Source organism: Temnothorax americanus, unplaced genomic scaffold (assembly GCF_048541705.1).
Source record: "Temnothorax americanus isolate GAGA-0224 unplaced genomic scaffold, ASM4854170v1 Scaffold1, whole genome shotgun sequence".
NCBI classification, from domain to species: Eukaryota; Metazoa; Arthropoda; class Insecta; order Hymenoptera; family Formicidae; genus Temnothorax; species Temnothorax americanus.
The window spans coordinates 2,415,082-2,429,472 of NW_027509230.1; the positions used below are offsets into that span (position 1 = coordinate 2,415,082).

At 39.5% G+C, this 14,391-nt stretch overlaps 1 protein-coding gene and 1 long non-coding RNA gene across 6 annotated transcripts in view; one reads left to right on the forward strand and one right to left on the reverse strand.

Annotated features, from left to right (window-relative positions):
* The window catches only part of Tei (irregular chiasm C-roughest protein teiresias), a 326,287-nt gene that overhangs the window by 236,005 nt on the left and 75,891 nt on the right, over window positions 1-14,391 (forward strand). For all 5 annotated transcript variants that reach the window (XM_077400367.1, XM_077400356.1, XM_077400346.1 and 2 more), the window contains one exon: window positions 12,556-12,678. In XM_077400367.1, the coding sequence (XP_077256493.1) occupies window positions 12,556-12,678 (123 nt within the window). The remainder of the gene's footprint in view (window positions 1-12,555; window positions 12,679-14,391) is intronic.
* The window catches only part of LOC143895222 (uncharacterized), a 231,642-nt gene that overhangs the window by 46,445 nt on the left and 170,806 nt on the right, over window positions 1-14,391 (reverse strand). The gene's annotated exons all lie outside the window — the stretch shown is intronic.

The window sequence follows — 14,391 nt, forward strand, 5'->3', positions numbered from 1 at the left end:
ACGAATTTGAAGATTTTACACGAATTTCCATCAGATTTGAAATTATTGACGTAGACGCAGAAATATATAAATAAAATATTTAAATATAAATCTCTAATCGCGGAATATATATATAGAAAATGAAAATCCTAGGCTTTTATAATATTGAAATAATATTCGATAATATTATTTATAATCGTTAAATATTATTACTATTTATTTTAAAAAATATAAAATTATTAAAACGTGATTTTTCCTTACAAAATCAATATTGTTTATCTTCACATTTCAAGATCTAAATTTTAACATATCATTATAATATCTATAAAAATATTTATAAAAAAGCTAGAACTAGAATCTAGAAAACATTATATTACAAATATTGTCCCCCCCCCCATTAGTATAAAATATTAAATACATTAATTTTATTTACTAAACAGATTCTGCAAATTATATATATATATATATATATATATATATATATATTTCTTCATAATAAAAAATTGATTCTTATTCCGTCATTCAAAGAGCGACAATTTTGCTGTAACAGAAACGTGTATTTCATTCAATTTAGCGACAAATTAAAATCGCTTTAATATTAGCAAATTCGCATTTTTATGAATAAATTTGTTCGCTGTCAAGATTTTTACATTTTATTAGTAAAACAGTTTTGCGCTGAAAATTTGTTCGCTTTCATGTTAAATATGTACTGGCGGTTTTGTTGCGACAGCGAAATTATTTTTTCCTATGTATACATATACACACATGCACACACGTAATTATGCCGGGAAAACTTCAAAAGTATACAACCACGTTTTTCTAATATACTAGAAAATAGCGCGCAGTATATATATCGCAAGTTATACGGCGTGCAATAATATGCATAAAACATTTCTAATTCCGGTAGAGAATACATGTGTCTTTTCTCTCTTTCGTGCAAGAAGATACATTCTTGATTCTTATTGAGCTCACGTAACCGCTCTCGCGCAAAAAGTCTTTGACATCACTAACGGCTGCTCGTTTTATTAGTATTCTAAACCGTTGCGAGAAACGAAATTTTAATCATTGCGGAACGATGCTCGTTAGAATCGGCAGGATTGCTAGGGCACGACTTTGTACCAAGACAAGCTGTTAAACTGAATTTTTAGCTCCTAAATCTACAGCGATTGTTGTTTCAAAATAATTTATTACTGTAAAATATCTCTCAATAAACTAATTCTGACTAGAAGTATGCTTCTTCGCACGAAATGTAGAGAACAAAAATTTGAGACACACAGCTACATTATATTTTACCCGTGCTATATATCCACAAAAAGCAGAACTAGAGACAATTATGAAGATAGAAATTCTCCGCGTCTCTATATTAGCTTGCTAATGAGTTTAAAACTAGCCTACCGCGGTTGACGTCAGGTTAACGCTCATCTTTATGCGTCTTCACGGTTCAGCTCTCACAGAGTTTTCTTTTGAGCTGGTTTTTACTATCTCTGCCGGAACCTTAACGCGCCTGCCAGCTACTCCATCAGCTCCACGGAGCGTATTTATATTTTACTCCGAGGAGTAGCCGAGCTTCTTCGTTATATACACGCGCCGCTCATTATACAAATAATACTCGCGCAAGCAGTACTCGCGGCGTTACAACGGTATTTACTACTGTATTATTCCGACGAATCTGCCACTCTGTTGTAAATTACAGCGCTTAAGGACGCGTTCCGCCATTCGACGTCTTACGACCATTATTATCCCTCCGGAGGGGGGACGAACGACATGACGGAAATGTAGATCGTGAAACCGACGAAAATGAATATAACTCCGACGACCGTACTCGACTCTCGTATTCTTCGTAAAACACGAACCTGCAACGCCGGAAGCATATCGGCAACTTGCGCGCACCAGTGAGTCTCGCTCGCAATCTTCGGGTGCATGCATGGCGCGCGATAGTTTAACTATCTCGTTAAGGTAAGGTCAATAATGTTTTTACGCTAGACCGGAGTCACTGCGGGCGGAGGTAGGCGTTAGGTCGGGGACCAGTTCCGGTCCAGTGCGTAAGTTTGACTGTGCATCTCCGTGCCCGGCGACACCGCTGCACCGAGCGAAGGTGCCGCAGCGTGGAAATTTGAAATTCAGATTAATATCACGAAACGCGGAATCGTTAACGCTTGACGCAAAGCCACCCCGGCATTACCATATACACGCCGTCTCACGCAACCGGATGTGTATCCACGATGTCTCGCGTCGCGCGTATATTATTCGCGTGCGGTATTTACCCTCCCTCGGTCGGGTTGGGCTCGCAGAAGCCGCGAGGCTTTCAATGAAACGACGTTGATTCTACCAGAAAGTAGACACCGGCGTCTACACTCTCAATAGACCTGTGATTCTGAATATGATACATTATTCCGTTCACCCTTTGAAAACTCCCTTGGGAAAAGGGATGCTCCCCGATTAGTACGAATGACACTCGTGCACGAGTTGCATAATAAAATATGGCTACTTCACGACGAATATTAACAGTAAACTCTTCTTGATTCTATATATATATATATATATATATATATATATATATATATATATATATAAAGTTGGACTCTTTTTACACATCTAGAGCAGTGAGTTTTTATGCGTTGATAAGAAAGACATTAGAGAGATTACTGGTTGGTCTCTCTTGAAACATTATTTTATCTGTAATTGAGCACGTCCATAAACCAGGCATCTGTTTTCTGTCTGTCACTTAGCTCTTTTTCTGATTAAGACTTTAATTTTTTTTCAGTAAATTATAATGTAAATTTGTACATCTGTAATATAAGAAATATCATTATTCTTAAGAGCTTTTAGCTAAACAATATATATTATTTAATAAAAGACTGCGAAATAAAAGACTAGATATTCTTACGTGTTAAAAAACATGTTATCAGTTAAAAATGAATTACATATATATGTATGCTTGTAGATATAATAATATAAATTCGCATAAAAAACAAAAAATTAAAAATTTGTATAGTTTATCACTCAATGAAATCACCGCATCAGATTCCGAGTCGACAAAACAATACTAAGCAAATAAAATCAATCAGGATAACTCTGATTTTGAAACATTTTTCATTGACAAATCTGATAAAACGTTCATACCACAAAATCTTTAAAGTCTCTAAGGTAAAGTCTCGTTTTGCGCAATCGGTCTGATGCTTGCGTACGGGATAAACGGCCGTCTCTGTTGAAAAGCTCACGATTCGAATTATCTGTAACGCAAACTGCTTCTCGACGAACCGTTTTCTCAACCGACATCGTCGGTTCGCGTCGTCATTATTTACAGATGCCGTCGTTTACACTGTCGACGTCGTGGCTTAAGCGCCAAATGTCCGCGTTCCGCACACCGACGCTGACTAACGTCAACGAGTTTACATCGGGCCGCTTTGCCGCGATCCGCCTAAGTCCCGGATTACGCGTTCCGCGCGGCAGCGGCAACGGCATGAAAATGTTCCGCGGGGCAAAATGAGACAGGTCGCGCCCGGGTTCTAAAGCACAATTGCGTCTGGGCCTGTGCCATAACGTTCTGCTTTTGTGCCGGGATCGACTAGCCGCCAGTTTGCAGGAATCCCCTCCGTTCAACGGGCGGAAGTTTGAAATTGTTGAAGAATTTTGTGCTCTCGTTTGTGGACGGCTCCTAAACTGCGGCTTGGCAAACGTATAAGTTATACCGACAGAAATTGAAGCCAATACATTCTCAATAAGTTCAGATTCTAATATGCTGGTAGAAATGGAAATTTATGTGTTTACGTGGATAGCGACGGCCGGCGGCGTGACAATTAGGATAAAATATTCTTTTTCGCGTTTATGACATCGAAGATTGAATAGTAAAGTATCGAAAATAATATCTCGCGTATTCTGAAGGCATAATAAAAAGAGAGGATCGCTTTAATTAAAAGATGTTCTCCAACATATTGCTATTGGACCAATTATAACAAACGCAATTATATTTTTTCGATATCTTCATTGGATTATAGCACATCTCTGCGTTAATATCACCGACTGTTTCCCCACGCAGCTGCAATTGCGTGAAACCGACTTCGCAAATGAAATTTCTTCGTCATACGAATTCGAACTTATTTTCGTACGACCGAAACCTCACGTTTTCTTTGCGGTCGAAGTTAATCTCCAGCGAAGTGTGACGTATAATGTGCCATCCCAGCCGACTTTTCTCGCGTGTATCCTGTTGCCGGGCCGCATTAATATCACTGTTAACGTCTACATGCGGACAGCCCTCCGCGCGACTGTTCTTCTGACTCTGCCCCTTTGCTCTCCCTCTTTCTCGTTTTTTCTTTCTTCGCACAAGCTACAGCGAGTTTTCGTCGCCGTTTCTCACTTTTTCAACTCCCGCGGTGAACCATCTCGTCTCACCTTCCTTCGCGTCGCTCATCCGACCACCGCCGTCGTATATAATTCCCAGGGCTGGTCGAAGACGAGAGATTTCTACTACGTATATACATATGTGCGAAATGAACGTCGGCTGTCGTTGTGGACGACACTTCATTAAAGCGACGGGCTGACGATTTTCCTTCTGTCCGGCCGTCCGCCGCGCCAGCAGGCACATTCCCTTCGTCCGTGAATTAAAACGACATATACCACGTCGTTATAGAGGGTCTTTTGTCGTGGATTTATTCCATGAAGTGGTAAAATCTTGATGCGGAAATGGAGGTCGGTCAGTTTTTTTTTGGTTGAAATGACGCGTGCGGTCTAAAGACGTTAAATTATCGGTAATGTTACTGAAAATGTGCAGTCGGACACGGTGATTGCGTCCATGCATGTCGATTTAAAGTACACGTTTCTCAATCGAAAAAGAAAAACAAAAGTGGCATTGTGCGGTGGACGACTTGCTCGCAAGGGCGTGTTGCGCAGTCTCAGGGAGCGCAGGAAAATCGATATCACTGCGATATCGCGGAAGAGCTGCGATTATTTTAATATCAATTTAGATAATGGCTTTCAAATATTTACGGAAAATCAAATTAGTTTCATCAAGTTGAGAGCCATAATTTCTACATAGCTAATTTGATTTACAGTTGTATGTCGTGAATCTGAATGGAATAAATTATTAGGTACTGTAGAAAGGACAGCATAATCAATTACATTTTTTTTTCTAAAAAAATATGATATTAAGATAGAAAATTTGTATAGTACTCAGATATTACTCATATTATTCGTAATAATCTTCATGAAACGACTGGTTTACTGATAAATAATTACGACAGCCTTTGGAGTCGTAATTATTTATTATTTCTGAAGAAAAGGTTGCACCTCTTGTGACACTTGCCCTCTTTGCACTGGTCAGTTTTATTATACGAAAATGAGATTCCGATGATGAAATCAGTAAACAGCGCGCGCGGTTATTCAATTACTGTGGACCGAGCCGTCTAGTTTCCGCTCTATTTCTTATGTCGCAAGAACTGACGGGGCGCTTCCCGCTCGAACGGCTTCGTGGGTGCCTCACGTCGACGTCTAAAGTGGTGTATTCCTTGTTGAGGATATGGAGGATATAAGATATCTTGTACTACGGGGAACGCAGAGAATGTACCTTCCACGTTCCCGAGTATATTCTATAGAGACTACACCGCTGTGTGTAACACCAGATTCTAGTTACGTATATAATTATATAGCGTATGCGATACACATTTACTACATCTACAACAAGACTTGATGTAAGGAGTTAGACTAAGCACATTGTTACGCGATTACGTACGTGTATCTGTACTGAAATGCTTAAGTTAACAGTGTAGGTATGTAGATCGACCGTTCGTGACAAAAATTATTATCGCAAAGACGCAATTTAATAACTGATAAATAATTTCTTTTTTTGCAACTTTCTTCTTTTTATATTTTTATTATTTTGTAGTATAACGCTACGAAATCGCTATATATCTACCTTTGCGAGATATAACATAACTTGTTTCAAGTAAGTCCAGGTACAAGTAAGTTTCTGAAAGCTAATAACTATTGTATTCGAGAGAGAGAGAGAGAGAGAGAGAGAGAGAGAGAGAGAGAGAGAGGGAGAGAGAGAGCAAGAGAGAGCAAGAGAGAGCAAGAGAGAGAATGGCATTAGAGGGAAGTAGTTTGCGAGTGCTTAATCGAAGTTCGACAACGGGTCGAATAAATTTGGTTCATACGTAGCCTCGAGCAGCAATGCGAATACCTTTGATATCGACATAATCGCTATTCGAAGTTGAAGTCTTCATAACTCTCTGGGGTCTCCTCAAAGGAGCACCGCTCGCAAGATGAAAAATTCTCATAAAACTTCATAAATATTTCAAGGATTCGCATAAGCGGGCAATTAGGCTGAATTAGGGATCCCCGGAGTAATATTGCTTTTTCAACTGGCATCCTTGAGTTTCGAGAAGGTTGATGGTGTTTCTTGATATAGTATTATATCTTCGAGCTTGCGACAATGTGCAATAACAGTCTTTCGCTTTCTTTTCTTTTTTTTTCTCTTTCTTACATATATTTATTATTTTTTTTTTGCACAGATTTATAAACAACATAGCAGAGTGGAAAAAAAGATACCACAAGATATTCAATATATACGAAGAGTGCATGTAAAACAGATACCTACTTTAATTCTATTTTCTTTTCAAGCGCTAACTAACTTTGATACAGTATAAGTTTTTATTTATTTCAGTTATTTATTTAATTAGCTACATTAGTGCTAATAACTTTTCTTTAAAATATGATAAAAACAAAATAAACATCTTTATCGTACCTTCATTTCCGAATATTTATTATCAAATTGTATATTTTTTTTACTTTTCCTTTTTCAATAGAATTACGCCCATTATTTTTTTTATACTTTACTTTTTCCGCAAGCACGTATTTTATTATCATTTTTATACCATTATTGTCTTTTAACAGGATCAACATTCTGTCATTAACCCTATTGTTTTTACCTGCCCTAATACTAACACATCAATACATTGTATTCACAAGCAAAATATGCAACTCTAAGCGACACTGTGTTTCAACCAAAATCCGATTTGCATCGCGACTCCGCCCGATGAATGCGTTGTTCACAGACACAGGTTGCATATCGTCCCGATTACAAAAGTGCACGCGAGCCGACTAGCTTCAATTCACACGCGTCCGTGTTTTGTAGGCGCGTCTGGCTTGAATAACACGGCTACGAGCGAAGCCTCATGCGAAATTGCACCGGTATGTCGACTGCGTGGTGGTTCCGACTGATCCGAAAATAACTTGTAGATTTGTGAAATGGCACGGTGCGCCGGTGTACGCGATAATATCATCGCGATATAGTTATGGCGGTTCAACCGTGTCTGCCCCCAAACCCCCACGGCGATAAAACAGTTGCGCCCCAGACGAGCGTCGCATTAAACGTATGTCTGGGATCGTGGAGGTCCCACAGTGAAAATTTCACCGCTTGTTTCGAATCCCTCTAATGTGCATACACACGCGATCAAGTGTTTCCATTATTTCCCGCCGCAATTTGCATCGCGCTTATCGCACGCGTGTAGTAGGTACCGTTGTTCGTTTACATATTAGTCCACGCTTAGCTAATCAGGGTTAAGGACCGTATTATCCCTATGACATTCGACATCTTGTTAACTTTTTACATTATTTACATTCGCAATTGTTAACGTTATCGTTCGTCTTGAATTTTACGCCCATGATTTATTTTCAATAAAGCAATCATTCTATTCTGTTTTTCGAACAAATGGCTTACCGATATTTTGGGATATAACATATCTGCTGTCACAGCGCTGGCTATCTCTAAGCACAATCTGGCATGCAGCGTCGTATACGGTGCATCAACCAGATTAATAGCAGCTTAATAACAGGCGGCAACTCTACGGTACTTGGTAATTATGTAGCAACGCGAGAATGCTTAGGTAGGTAACAAGGACTGGTATAGCTCTCGCGCGGTAATTCCTTGGAGAATAACTGCTAGCTTAAGGGCGCGCGGAAGCTGCGTGAACTTGAGATTACGATTCGGCACTGAAACGAAGTCGTTGGAGTTTACAAGATCAGGTGCCCAAGTTTCCGTTATCGCCTCTTATATTTCCTTTTGCACAGAGCAATGAAACAGCGAACAGTGACTTTACTTCAGACCTGTTTCGATTTATGTAACGCACACGAATTGACTAAAGTATTTGGATCTTTATTTGGATCTTTATTGAATATTTAAATAAGTTGTCTAATGTAAATTTAACGTATTGTATTACTGTTTGATGTAATCTTTGATATCCTCCAATTGTAACTGCATATCTTGCCTCTATGTTTATAATACATTAATATTTTATGATATGAGGATCACCGACGGCATTTTTCATGGCATCTTCAGTTTCCATTCTTTACGTCTTTCCGGATTGTTTGTCGGAAACGTTTATCTCTCCCTTCAGACTATGTTTAATAAAGTCACGTGGCATACATGCCACGGTTGAATGGGAAAACCGCGCGACGAGGCGTTATTCAATGTCTGCCTCTTTGGCTGCCAGCCCTTTGTGTACCCGACACTTTACGAGGGCTTAATTTTCGCGCGTGGTGCGCGTCGCCTATTGACCCAATAAAGCCGGACTTAAACTTTAACGGCTGCTATCGTAAACCGCGGTCGTTTCAATGTGCATAAATCTGCTGCATACCGGTCATGGTTTAGCACGGCGGCTGATACAGACGAAATGCAAGATCGACAGAAATCTGTCTGTCGACCTCGTTTCGTCATCCGGATAATCGTGATGAATTATGACGTTAAATTATGGATTAAAAAAATGTAAGGAAAAAAGTCTAAAATTGGATACATTAATGAGTCAGCATTAATAATTAAACATTTAAAAAAATATGTAATTTATTATACGGTTATTTCGCTCTGAGGCAATTTATTTGAGGAGACGGAGGAATGTCAAAATGCGTCCCGTTTCCGGGTAGCGCTATACATAAAACCGACTGCAGAGAGCTGTTCGGCGCAGATGACACCATGATGCAACCGACGAATTTTTGTATATGCTCTCGGTGCTATCCTGCGGCTTGTATTCGCACTACGCACGCATCCCCGCCATTTCGTCGTTTTGCAAATATATACAACGAACATTATCGCATATTGCAACGAGAGCCATTCGGTGGTTTGTCGTTTCAATAACGACGCAGTTATACCGATGATGGTTGTTTAATGATTTACAATCGGCCGATCGCGAAATCGCTCTCTCATTTTTTTCTCTCGTTGTTATACCTCATATTCGAGTAAGTACCATCGTATTCCCGTTTTCGCGATCGACGCTTTTCGCGCTTCTTTGGATTGATGTCGGTTCCCTCTTGATTTAAAACAAATTAACACTGCTGGCTGTGTCGTTTATTTTGATTCGCGTAAAAAAGCAATCTCGACAAACAGAAATGGCATGTCGAATACAACAATACAAATAACAATGCTGCGTTACGTTGAATTTGTATCATATATTTGTGCGTTCTAGTTCTACCTTTTCTACGTGCACGCGTTCACGAAATCCTCTCTCCCGCAGATCGTATACAGGTTTGCTTAACGGCCCGTATAATGTTTACCGGTGTTCCGGCTGAAACAGCGGGAGAAATTTCTTTCGAAGAGATTCATTGTAGGTGAGAGATGAGGACCTCGTGTCGCTTTAAATATCCGCGCGGTCCGACTTGTATATACGATTTGCGCCGTGTTGAGCAGGCAATTACTTGCTATTACCGTCCAACTTGGTCAGTCGGTATTGCTGATGAAGGATAATACAAATAAAAAAATAGAAGATACAAAAAATTAGCAAGCATTGCGTTGCAAATTCAAAAGAGAACGCTCGAAGATCACAAGCTGTATGAAGAATAGAGAGTGCAGTTGCGGTAAAAAGCGCGCTTCGGTGATATTAATGGATTCCTGTAAAAGAGTTTGGCGGAATTGCTGGGTAAAAGGATTTTATAGCGCCCCACGTTGCACATTGTCGATCCTGGAATAAAAGATGAACGGTAGTTTGCGGGCGCGCTTTAAAGTTCTCATCAAGCGATCGAGGTCTGTGGGACACTTCTGTGTCTCATTGTTCCCTTTGTTTGGTGTTTACGCTGTTGCACCGGGACTACAGTGCGGCGTGCCCGGCGGCGTCGGCGACTACGGCGGACCAGGAAGAGGAAGGGGAACGAACGAAAAGAGGGAGTGAGGTCGTCGGGGTGCGCCGGGGATAGAAGCTTTCATTAAGCTTGCATTGTCCCTGCACCGCGCTATTATAGCCGAGTGAATAACTTCGAGCCATCCTGGTAGTCATGCCGCCCTTCCCCCCCCTCTCTCTCTCTCTCTCTCTCTCTCTTTCTCTCTCTTTTTCTCTCTTTCTCCTTCTCTCTTCCTGCGTCGCTTCGCCTTCCGTTTTATCTTTCTCCACTTTTTCGTTTTTCCATCTCGTATGCCATCCGCGCGCTATTTGCCTTCTCTCCGCGTTCCGCTTCCGATATTCTGTGCATCCCCTTCGTGTTCGCGACCCTTCTCCTCACGTTTTCCAGCGGCTCGTCTCTTCCTTCTCTCGCGCAATTTGACGCATCTCCAATTTATTCCGCGACTTCGGTGGCTGACTATCCCGTTAGTCGCGGCGCGATATTAACGAGCCGAACGGTGATATAACGGTAACGGCAAATCGCTCGAGCGGCGCCGGAATGGGCATCGAGCGACGTCCCGCTCGTCGGGGCGCCAACAGACCGCGTGGATATTTCCACCATTCGTCGCGTTGATGTCGATTGTCGATGATGGTACGGTGACCTTTTAACGAACACAGCCTTGGCGCTCGTAAAATCTTGATTGTCCCGTTCGTTAATTACTTGCCGCGACCTCGTTGCATCTATACCTCGTTTGTTCGGCGACAATTTTGAAAACCTCCCCTTTTCGCCGCTCTTCTCGGCCGTTCTCGGCCGTCGCCCTACATACACACTAACTGAATATGCCTGAACTCCGTAATTCGTTTCCACGTTGGTCGCTAATGACACGGAAGGGAAAGGCCGCACTGAACGCAAAAGAGAAAAAGGGATAATTCCCAAAGGTAACGGCAGGAACGCGTCACCTCCGACGATTACATTTGATTTCTAGAGGTACTTGATGCGTTCAATTACTTCCTCTCGGAATTTGCTTCTTCATTATAACGAGCATTCCGTTTTAGCCAACGTTTCTCGTTACTTTCTCTTTTACTCTCTCTCTCTCTTCTCTCTCTCTCTCTCTCTCTCTCTTTTCTCTCTCTCTCTCTCTCTCTCTCTCTCTCTCTCTCTCTCTCTCTCTCTCTCTCTCTCTCTCTCTCTCGTCGCTTCTCTGCGCTATATCTATTTGGTGATGATGTGAAGTTATGTCGCTGCGCATAATGTCGCTCCGGGGCGGAAAGCTGGTTTGTATTCAGGAAGTGAACTCCGCGCGAAAGCAGGTCACAATGAACTTCTATAGCGAAAATAAGCATCCTACGAGGTTACCTACAAACAAACTATTTAAACAGATATTTATAATGTGAAAAGTATTTTCACATTACTGAAATGCGCTGAGTAAATTTCGGAGAGAGCACTACTGATCTGGAAATGTTATTTAATTCAACCATATAGAAGAATGATATCTGTATCCAGGCCACATTTTGAAACAAAATTGAATGTACAGCAATGATATATTACCGAAAAATGTTTTATTACTATTTTTATATTCAAAGCAGACAGCATAGTTGTTCAATATGACAAAAATGTTGCCTTGCGATATAAAAAATGTTTAAGTTTTATATTTTTATTATATCATTTATATCATTTTTTGATTGAATTTACTAAGATATTAATTAATATTTTATTTCTTTTTAAGTAAATATACATAATATATTTCCTATTTTTGACGTTTGGAAAGCAATGATCAAAAGTGATAAGGATGGAAGTCAATTGAAAGATTTTTCTATTCGCTATTGTGAATTGTGTACGTGTGTGTGCATCCTCTCAGTAATCTATCTTCTTAAAGTCTACTATTTTTATTCGAAAATTGGATATTTTCGTGCACGTAGGATTCAATCTGCAGCAGTAGCCGATAGATCTGTACGTATAGAATCTTTCTCGTACAAAGAATGACTTTCGAATGCGTAGAAATCAGATTACATTGACCAATACATTTCAAGATTACCGGAAATCTTATTCGGAAATTGCGAAGTACTGAGTTCACAGGACTTGCTATCGTCCGCGAAATAAGATTGCAATTCGCAATTGCTATGACCTTCTGAATTACTTATTAAACGACTGTTTTTATTTTGAATTCCATTATAGAATTCATTTAGAATTTTAGATGAATATTACGCGAAAGTAGGGCAAGTTGAAAATAGAAAAACTCTTGTATTTTCTGCAATTTAGATATCTACGATGTCGTATTTCTTTTCAAGATAGTTTGAGATTATGTTTCAAGATAGAATAAAGAAGGTGGAATAAAATTGTACTTTATGTCACTTTAATTCGATCTGCTTGCGGTGCAACAATGGTTCTAATGTCTTTGATTTTTCTTTTCTTTTTTTAGTGTTTCTCTGTGATATCACAGAGTATATCGACCTCGTGGCATTGGCACTAATTGTCACTTAATACCTGTTTCAGATACTCCATCGTTCGCGATAACGCGTTTACCTGGTTTTGGAATTCCGATCGTCGAGGGGATGTCTGTCAGCCTGAAATGCGAGGTAGACAGCAATCCAGCCAGTACTCCAATTTGGCAGCGCGGTAAGTGGCGAACGAAAAAAAAAGGAATGGAATTCGCGCGCGCGCGGTGCGTTTCGTCTGGTTTCTCGAATTGGGCCCGGAAGGACAACCAACTTACTAATTTAATCAAGTTTAGATACGTTTTGCGCAAAGCAACTTTGTGTAAAAATACAACATTTTTTACACTTTTTAACTTTTAAATCGTGCATTATTCGGAACAGAAGGAAGTATGTTTTATTATTTATTTGATACTTATTTTTTTATTTATTTAGTTACTTTCTTAGTTTCTGTTTGATTCTTTATTTATGTTAAAAAAATGAAAAATTGCATTTCTTTTAACTAACGATGCAATGACACTCGTTATTCATGCTGGATTATTTGCAAGGATATTGAGTGAATTGTGTATTTATTCATTCCGAGCCATGCGTATTCATCACAATCAAAATAAAATATATGTACATAAATAAACTTATTCATAATTTACTTGTAAGTTTTTAGGAAAGAATAGTTTGAAGGAGAATTAGTTAATATATAAATAAAGATTAAGTTGGTAAATCAATATCGTTAATATCTTTTCTTTTTTATTAATTAACGCCACTCGTTTTCTCGCACGAAGTTCTAGCGATCTCAAAACAGACCGTTATGATAAACGTATTATACGTTTATTATACACATATCACGTTACATTTTATCTTTCATTTAAACTCTACCATTTGAATGGCGTGGAGATTAACTCTTCTCAGCAGTAACGTTATCCGTATTTTCCACGGCGAGTAAATTTTTGGCGATTTATGTAATGAGATTTTTAATGAGTTACCGCCGCTACAAACAGCCTCTTACCCGAACCGAATTTCAACCTAGTAATTTACATCGTACGTAACAAACGCGCCAACTATTTATTAATTTCAATTAGATTTTACCTGGATAAAATATGAAGATATTGTCGGCTTTTATGAATTCTCGAAAATTCAATAATGCATGTCACATGTGGATTAAGATCGTTATTTTTAGATATTCTTTCCAATCCCAAACAAGTTTTTTATTTTTATATAAAATTAAAATTTAAACATTGGTTACGATTAGATATATTCAAGACTGACTGCGATAAAGTTGATGAAATAACGCACAATAATCTTTTATGAGATCTTTAGCAGGACAAACATCGATTAATCGAAGAGAGAGGATTTTTTTAACCGAAATTAGCAGCAGCGGAAGCTTGAAAAGAAATTCAACCTTTTTTTAATCTCATCATTCTTTCTAACAATACTTCGAAAGTTTACGACTTAGAAAGGGTGCTTTCAGTATGTTCCGTATATATGTACGACATATTCGCAGGCAGTGTTTTGGCAGACGGCGAGTTGCGAAGCGCACGTGCATTATTTCGTGCAACTCCCCATTCCCTACAGCTAGGAAACGCGTCACGTTGTAGGTAGACACGTTAGCGCGGGCACGTGTAACGGCAACGTGAGCATAATTTAATCACTGTAAACAGGCACTTGGATGGGATGGAATCTGATGCACATGACCCTCGGCGTAATATCGGCCTCGTAATAACTCTAAAAGGAGATGTAACTTATCTGTAAACGCGCGCGTCAATGCACTGATAAGCGTAACACGGCTCTAATTGAATTATCGAGTTATCCTCTCGCGTTAACCCTTTCTAAACAAGATGTTCTTATCGATTCGCAAAAAACGCGGCTTATGTGATGCGCGTGTAATCACAAACTACTAATG